This window comes from Dipteris shenzhenensis, chromosome 15, assembly GCF_047967505.1.
Source record: "Dipteris shenzhenensis isolate YYH24624 ecotype China chromosome 15, Dip_SZ_1.0, whole genome shotgun sequence".
Taxonomy (NCBI): Eukaryota; Viridiplantae; Streptophyta; class Polypodiopsida; order Gleicheniales; family Dipteridaceae; genus Dipteris; species Dipteris shenzhenensis.
Window position 1 is genome coordinate 14,896,864 of NC_141610.1, and position 9,398 is coordinate 14,906,261.

General features: G+C 39.7%; 1 protein-coding gene across 1 annotated transcript; it reads left to right on the forward strand.

Moving 5' to 3' along the window:
• Positions 1-8,151: 8,151 nt before the first annotated feature.
• On the forward strand, positions 8,152-9,135 carry LOC147893419 (uncharacterized). The gene has a single exon (XM_087385729.1). The coding sequence runs from the start codon at positions 8,152-8,154 to the stop codon at positions 9,133-9,135; it is 984 nt and encodes a 327-aa protein (XP_087241855.1).
• The last annotated feature ends 263 nt before the right edge of the window (positions 9,136-9,398 follow it).

The window sequence follows — 9,398 nt, forward strand, 5'->3', positions numbered from 1 at the left end:
GAGCTGAAGAAATAGGTTTGAATGCCTTAAGTAAGACGATTAATTTGCTAGAGCTGAAGAAATAGGTTTGAAGGCCTTGGATGCATTATTTGCGGGGACTTCAAGCTTGTCCATTCTTTTGCACCTTTTGTTTCTCCGATTTCTCCTTATGTCTTCATGAAAAATTCAATAATGCTCTCTATGTCAACAAGTAAATTTAGAGCTCAAATTAAAATAAATGTACCCAAAACCAGTAGACCTAGAATAGGTGAATTTGAATCAAGTGAACCCTGAATCAGTGGCATCTGAAATGAGTGGATCCAAAACCTAAGTAAGTGAACTTGAAAGTTGGAACAAGTGAAACTAGATTCAAGAATTGGAAAATCCAAAATCCAAAATGAGTAGACCTAGAACAACAAGAGACAGAATTGGAATCCAAAACAAGCAAACATGGAACCTAGAACAAGGAAACCCAAAGTTCAAAACAAGCATACCTAGACTTCAAAACCAATAGATTCAAAATATTTGCCTGTGGAATTTGGTATTAGTATACCTAAAATGAGTGTATCCAAATTGCATAGATCTAGAGAAAGTGTATCCAGAACAAGTAGATATACAATAAGTGTATTTAGATTTACTTAATCATTTGCTCTACAAAAGACATATCTCAATTTTAAAAAGGGTCATAAAGAATATACCATTTATGATTTTTGTATATGATTCCATGGCGATAGAAAAGGAAGAGCAATACCAACATATTTTTCATCATTCATAGTTCATTATAGTTGGAAGGGGCCCATTATATGGATATTGGAATATCAAAGATGCCCTTGTCCAACCTTGAGTATCATATTCAAAAGGTTTCTCATAAAACATGAGTCAAGATTACCTACATGGAAGGGGGAGAGAGAATGGCTTAATCTAAACAATAGTAACATCAATATCTAACATCTAGTAGCACATCCTAAATTGTAGGTATGCCAATGAAATCGAAGCCAAAAAGTGACAAATGTAAGCCATGCTCCTCTTCAAAACTATAGACAAGCTCTCCTATTTAGAACTATAGAAGAGGTAAATGACCCCAAAACCATCCATAAACTCCTAGTTACAAAAAACACATAACACCCCCTCAGAATTAGATTGTTTGTATTAATAGGGCAATATTATTAGTAAATAAATACACAAGCTGCCCCCCCCCCCCACACACACACACCAAAAAAAAAAGACCCACCCCTCCCATTTTTTCCCCCTTTCCTCCCCACACTTATTTCTTATTTAGTTATTTGGCTTAAATTAATGCTTCTCATACTCTATATATTTTATTGTACTTTTTTTTTGAGTTATCTATACCACCTAATTCCTGCAACACTTCCCCCCCCTTGTACTTGGGTTAACTACACTACCCCCACCCTAACCTAAATTGTTAACCCCCCCTCAAAAAACCCCCTTCTTTCTAAAATTTTCCCCCTTCTATATAATTTTCAGCCTTTTTAACTATTATTATTTATGTAAGCCCCCTTTTTTTCCTTTTTTTTCCCTTGATTTTTGTTAATTATTAAACCCCCCTTCTATGTAATTAATCCCCCTAATTATACCTATGACCATCCTACCCTTTCTCCTACATGCACTCTCTAACTTTTGGCATGTAGTTGCCACCCTAGTTCTTAGTTGTGGGCATTACAATGAGGTTACAACTGGCGTTACAAGTATTGCCACCCTACTTCTTAGTTTTGGTGTAACCAACTGGCATTAAAACTAATTTGCTCGTCACCGCTCTCGATCCTTAGTTAAAGAGATCATTCTCATCTTTAGACTCTCCTACCTCAAATCTCCTTTTGTGCCTCCTTCTTGTTTGCAGCCGCATTGCCTTATGCAAGCATCCTTTATGCCCTTCTATTCCTTGCCGTTGTCGTCAACTTCCTTCATGCTTCCTTGTGGCGTATTCCAAGTTCTAAGCCTTGTGATACTAGTGTTACCAAAGAAGAAAAAGTATTGAAATGTAACATATGCATAGAGTTTACTAATGTATATATTATATTTATTTTAATAGTCTCATGGCATTTCTTTATGGAAATTTTGTCATTCCATTATGACATTTGGGTAGGGTTTATTATGATAAATTTCATATTTCATTGTGACATTTGTGGATTATGCATGATACTAATTTTGTAAGGTCAAGTTGTCTCATTATATTTTATCTTATATAAAGATATACCTAAAATAACTTAGTCTCACATCATAAAATATAGGGTGAAATGTCATACCATAATGTATATGATATATAATGTAGTACATTTCATATTAGTATTGAATCTTTGTCATATTGTGCTCTATAAATTAATATGCCTTAAAGGAATGTAAGGTAATTAAAGGTTAATATTAGCACTCTGGTTAATCACTACTTAAATTGATTTCTTAGCATTTTTAATTAACAATTGATTAGTATTACTAGTGCTAATTTATAAGAGGACTCCTTATTAACAATACAACTTAGCTAATAGATGGGAGCTTGAGCCTAGTAAATATTCAAATGGTGTATGGAAAGCATTTGGCCAAGGAAAAGAAGGAGATGGTAAATGAGGCAAAGGATGATTTTTGGGGGTTTCTAAGACATAAGATTGCTTGAAAGTTGGAACAAGTGAACCCAAATCCTAGAACAAGTATATCTAGAACTAGAAACAAGACGACCTAGAATAAGTCCATCCAAAGTGTGAAACTAGCACACCTAAAATAGGAAAATCTAGAGCGAGTGAACCTAGAATCAATGGCATCCAAAATGAGTGAACCCCAAAACCTAGAGTAATTGATCTTGGTACAAATTTGTTTATGCCCACCAAAAACGTTGTCCTAGTTCATTACAACCTCTAAAGATTACAAGATGGTTTCCAAAACTATTTATGGCCTAAATGTTAGGTTTGATTTGATCCACCTAGCCATCTGTCTGTCTTTGCTCATGATCGTAACCCGATTGCACACAAGTTAGTGACCTCAAGAAGGGATACCAGAGCCATTTTGCATGCCTCTTGTAGAGCAGCCAATGCAAAAGACAAGTTCAGAGGTCATCTTTGTACTCTTGCATGATCTCCTTTACTAATCGAGCAAACATAGCTCTCTTAATCAGAGGCTCCATGATCCTTTGATACTTTCTAATCTCGAACAAAGCCTTCATGCTAGGCTTTATGTGACACCTTTCTCTAGGTGGTCCTCCACCTCCACCTTTGCCTCTACCTCTTCCAAGTGCTAATCTCTTTCTTAGGTTTGGCAATGACTTTCTAGTTTGTTGTTGAGCTTGTGGAAAATCTATAGTTATGGTTTCGCCATCGTGGGTGTTGCTGCTCCAGTTGTCATTTCCTTGCCTCTTGGGCCATTTGAATTCTCATTTGCATGGCTTCTTCTTACGCTTCGGCCCAGTCCTCCATGCATCATCTTTTGCACACCTGTTGTTCTAGTGTGCTCTCAGGCTCTTTGGTTGCCTCTACTCGTCCCTAAGGGTTTGATGGTTCCCCTTGATCCTCCTCATCCTTTCTGCTTCTTGCCTCCTCCTCCTCCTCCTCCTCCTCCTCCTCTTGTCTCCTCTTTTGTCGTTCCTTGACCATTTTGTTATATATCTGGATGGGGATCGAGCGTCCAGTTCTTTTATCAACTGGCCTGTTGGCTTGCTTTGTTCTCACCATATGGGTGATGGTAGGGCTATAGACTTGAAGGAATGAGAGTTTTATGGTATTATGGTAATGAAGATGTTGACCTTCATATAGGCCTTCATCTATTTTAAGTATCATCATTACCCCTCACCCCTAGTCATCATTACCTCACCCCCCCTCCCTCCCTCTTCTCAAAAAAATCACAAACTTTGTCTTAAAAGATTTTGACAAGTATAGCCCCATCTTGAACATTTTATTACTCTAGTGCATGAATCAAACATTATTGTTCGAATGTGTATGATTGTAATAATAGAATGATGCATGAATCAAACATCATTGTGTGAATGTAACACTTCTTTAAACAAAAAAATGAGCCAATGAATCAAATGTGTTCTAATAAATATTAATTTAAGGCTCAAATTAACATCAATGTACAGTTTGTTTGGTGATCCAATGCTTTCGTACGCAAGTTCTAGTTGCTAATCACCTTTTGTGTTTTTGAAAAGCTTGCAAACATTTCCACATAGTCCTCTATTTACTCATTTGAGTCCAATGAACTGCTTGGGCTAAATCTCTTTACAAAGCTTTTTTCCTTTCATAGCGAGACCTAATTATATCACAATAGAACTACTCAAACATCTCACAAAGAGAATTACTTTAGTCAACCCCACCTCCATGCCTTGTACTTTTGAAATAAGCACCTTGAGCTCTATAATGCGACTTCTCCATCCCTTGGGGACTCCAAATAACCAACGAACCATATTGCTCTAGGCACCATGGACTATGAACATAAAGAATGTGCTGCATCCATAAGAAAGGTACATGAGATGAACACCTAAGAAATAAATTTGATTGCAATTAAAATTTTAAAAAAAGTGACGACCAAACAAACCATGTAATGAGTAATGTGTGATTCTCCCCATCCATCGAACATGACTTCAATGAACTTTTTCATGATGGCTTTATATAGCTACTATTAGTCCTCATCGTCTATGCAAGGCTTTCTCAAAATCTTCACCATGTTGTCCAATGCATTCCAAATACATACTCTCAGGGTTTGCACATGAGGATGAGCTTCCAAATTGGCAGTATAATCACATAACTCTTTTCAATAATTCCAATGCATTTTTAATAAAGTGTTTCCATGATTGAACCAAAAGGTACGTGCCTTTAAGCCTCCTATGGACACTTTGTTTAGAAGATTTCTTGATTTTCTAGAGAGTCATGTGTCTTTGGATAGCTTTACATTCCCTCCATGTAGAACCATGCTCAAGAGAAGAGATTTGCCCCTTGATATACATGATGTTACGCTCTCTTCCAATTTCATGAAAAAACCATAACATTAAAAAAATAAACAAGTACATTATTTGCAAGTATCACTTCATAACTACGAAATAGTCCAAGCATACCTATGTAGCTTGCACCTTGAACTTCCTTGCTCCTCCACCATATGCCAAGCTCTCCATTGGTTGCACAAGCTTGATCCTATTCTTGTAACTTTTAGGGGTTCTTTTTATTTTTTGTAATATCCTGGTCAATGTAGCAAGCCATTGTTAGAGGGACCAAGTCTCTTTCAACAATTTGTTCTTATCATCAATTAATCTTGTGATTGTCTATTGTGACCTTGCTTTTGCAAGTTTAAAATCAGCAAGTTTTTTTTGTTCTTGGGTGTTTTGTTCATGGAGATTTTGCATGGTATCTTTAAGTCTTTTAATCTCCCATTCCATCCTCAACAAGTGAACTTTGGCAAATTGTGCTTCAGCATTGGAATGGTTGTTGCAGTTACAATAGCCAAGTAAGCCTTGAAGACCATCTCCTAAATATTGAATCAAACTTGTCACATTTTTAAACATAGAAGGAGCACCTATTAAAGGATCCACTAGATAAAGTCCACCAACACTCCACAAGTGAGCATGCCTTGCTCCTTGTTGTCATAGTTGATCTATTGTTTCTTTGTCAACAATCCTATGGCCACAACATTGATGAGTCGTAGCATACTCTGGTGCACTTCAATGCGCACGGTGCTTTTATACAACTTGTTGGTACAATCTTCCAATGGAGCCATGAGAGGAAATCAAAAATAGGTTCTTAGACCAAAGTCAAAGAATCAAAGATTTTACGTTCGTATAGTGTAGAATAGGATCAATGGAAGTAGGTTTGGGATCACAACAAAACAAAATGGTAAGAAGAAATTGGATTTAGGGGTTGAAAAGTGATTATAGTGAGAAACAATATAATTTAGAGATTGGGAGGTGATTTTGGTGAGGAGGAGTAGGATTTACTCGTTGGAAATTGATTTGGGTGCATAGGCATGGTTTCCAAGAAGGTTTGGAAGGGTTTTGGGACATTTTTGGCAATTTTGAAAAAAATCAATTTGTTTTGAGAGTGGTACCTATAAGATACTTTTTGGGAATGGGGACCACCCCAAAAGTCTAAAGAGAGTCAACTTTGTGGAAGTGGGGTCCCCTCCAAGTAGGAGACCATCCCCAAAGTGTAAAGAGAGTCAACTTTGTGGAAGTGGGGGGGCCACTAAGTAGGAGAGGGAGGTGCACTTTTTGGGACCCCCAAGTCTTAGGGAGATGTACCTTTTTATCACCATGTGGGAGTGATGGAACCCTCCATAGGCCTTATGAATTCTCAATCCAATTTGCTAATCCACTCCTTATGGGACCTTTTGAGTCCAAAATTCCTCTAATTATATATGCGGGATAGATACATAGAAAATGTTCCTCTATCTCAATCTACCCTAGTGTGTATAACCTGCAGATCTGCTACTGTCTAGGTATGCTTGCATCTCTACCTACCTCAATCCTTAGTTGATGGGATGAGACATGCATCCGTCCAATGGCAATCCTCAATGCATGTGAGACTCCTTGTCCTTGAATTACTAGGGCCTAATGATGAGTCCATCCTTTGATACTCTCAAGAAGTGATCGTGATAGAATTGGATCTTGGTGTGAGAACTCCTAGCCCCCCCCCCATCCGAGATGCATGGAGTTGGAGGAGGGCTAACATATGATACAGTTAATCTCATCTCATGGAATCAACTTGGGCAATGCATTCATGTTGTACTGAAAGGGGGAAAGCAAGCCCATTAGAATTCCATGACTACGAACCAGGTGGATGTGCATACATACCATACTATATTGAGCCCACTCACTACTAGATGTCTAGATGACTCTAGCACCAGCCTTGGTAAGGCCCAAACTCTATGGAGGAAAGTCACTATCTAAAAAGGGCATCAACTTGGAGAGGGGTCATGGCAAATTCTGCCTATAGGGCCATCCTAGCCCCCATAGTCACCTATAGTCACTCAAATCTCCTCCGCTCTGTCCTAAAGATCACTCCTCCAAAAAAATGATGTTACATGGTAGTCAGCCTCACTAGGGTGTCAAAAAGACAACCCTTTATCAGTGGATCCTAGAAGTGCACCTAGATGCATTGCCTCTCAAGTTAGGCCAAAGCACCCTGCCCATGTGTGAGTCAAGCTCTAGCTGCATGAGTCATTGTGAAAATTGGCCCTGTGCAGGCTGCCGTCCCATGCCTGCATTTAGTGAGATATGGCCCAAGGACCATGGGAGAAGTAATATAAAATAGGTGGAGATAGATATTATATTGGATTATTCCCTCCATGTAGGATAGGCTCATGTGGGGGGGGGGTGTAGAAAGTCTAAGAATGCAAGTCCAGATGTCTCTTCAATCCATCTGCTAAGGATGATAGGAGGATTATATCATCCGCACATAGTAGGAGCTATATCATCTAGTCAACCCAAGTGTGATCCCTCGCCTCCTAGGTAGTCTAAAAAAGTGAAACTATTTGTATAAGATCCCCAAGCATCTTTTATTACTAATTATTTACCTATAGTTTTCAATCCCTTGTATGGGGAGTAATTGGGCTATCATTGGAGTCGTAATCATAGCCCTTTGAGCACCCCATTTGCATGTAATTTTTATCTTTGATGTGAATCTTCACCTATTTTCACACTATCTCTCCCAAGTCTAGGGTGAGAGGCTGTACCCACAATCGTGCCGTTGGTCATTGTAGTATAGGTGTTCACAAGTGTAGCATAAGTCCTTGGGTTGTATTCTAGCTAAGAGGTGTAGGCTAAAGCGTGGAAAGATCTCATGCACATGTGGGGGAGAAAGAGCGCTTGATCACAATGATAATTGAGGCTCTTGCCTCCAGAGGAGCTCAAGGGTGTAGAAGGGGGTTGCAGGGTTCAGAAGGGGTATAGGGTTGAGAGAGGTATCTAGGAGTTCCAGGTTAAGAGAGGGTTGTAGGGTTTAGGAGTCATCCAGGGTTGAGAATGGAGAGCTAGTCTCCTTCGTGACTTTGAGGGTAAGGGTTGAGGGAGGAGGAGGAAGGAGGAGGAGGAGGAGTAGGAGGGGGAGGGAGGAGGAAGGAGGAGGAGGAGGAGGAGGAGGAGAAGGAGGAAGGAGGAGGGAGTAGGAGGAAGGAGGAGGGAGTGCAAGGGTAAGGTCATGCTAGAACATGATACGCAATGGAGATGCATGTTTGTCCAAGGCCCTGATGCATGCCAAAGCCAATGATTTTCCTGATAGCACAAGAGTAGAAGAGGAAGTTCGAAGTTATAGGTATCTGGGAGGGGGAACGTTTATGGACGCCCATTTTTTCAAGTTCGTGTCGAGAAAGATCTCGTGCTTCAAGGAGTTTTGTGAACAATATCCTTCCAGGGTGCGGAAGATTCTGGGATGGTGGCAAGATATAAAAGAATGTTTTGATAGGGAGGATTACAGTGTGGATCTAGAACTGCTTGCAAAATTAGGCGATGCATGGAGACACACAAGCAATGGAGTTGAAATGAATAAGATTAATAACACGGTGCTAAAGGTGAGAAGGGAGATTTTCGGTCCCGAGGAGGACAAGGTGGTGGAGCTGATCGGGAAGCAGGTGGAGGGGGTGAGGGTGGTGATGGTGGTGGGGGGGTTTGTAGCATCGTCATATTTAAGAAAGGTACTGAGGAGGGAGTTTAGGGGGAGGTTGGAAGAGCTCTTGGTGCCCAGCAACCCTAGTAATGCCATATGCAATGGGGCAGTGCCATTGCAGCTATCCATGAAGAACCACCTGTTCGCTAGGATTTCGAAATGGACTTATGGCATTAGAAAAGATTGCAAGTTCAAAGATGGGGATCCTATTGAGCTTGCATACCAGAATGATGAAGGTGTCACACATTATGATGTATTCAGCATCTTTGTGCGGGCAGGGGAGCATGTGGTTGTGGATTGTATTGTCTCAGAGGTCTACTACCCAATCTTTAATGGGAAAAATCACATGGATATCTATTTGTATAGTGTGACTTCACCGCACTTATGCTATACGAGGTCCAAGCAAGCAGAAGAAGATGGCATGACGTTGGAAGGAAAGTTTACTGTGGATATGTCACAAGATTTGGCATTGAACAAAGCTCGCAGAGCACGAGTGAGGATGCACTTTGGGAGGTCGATGGTAGAGGTGCGAGCCACTCACCTAAACTTCAGCAACCAGATGAAGTGAACACCATGATGCTAGTTGTCTTCTGCTAGCTAGTATGCTTGGCCAGGATAACGAGCCAAACCATGGATGAATGTGGATATGGTAAGTACGATACGTGAGAGCAATTTTAAGAAATTTATGAGAGACTCTGTAAATCAAACTCGTTAGTTTTGACATGAAGAGATAAACGTCTTTTAAATAGTGTATTGTGAATGACATGAAATGGTAGAGTAAGAGACAACGAACTTTATCATGGGAAGTTATGTTATTGTAATTAAGAAACT

Coding starts and splice junctions, on each gene's coding strand:
- LOC147893419 (XM_087385729.1), top strand. CDS start 8,152: ATGCATGCCAAAGCCAATGATTTTCCTGATAGCACAAGAGTAGAAGAG.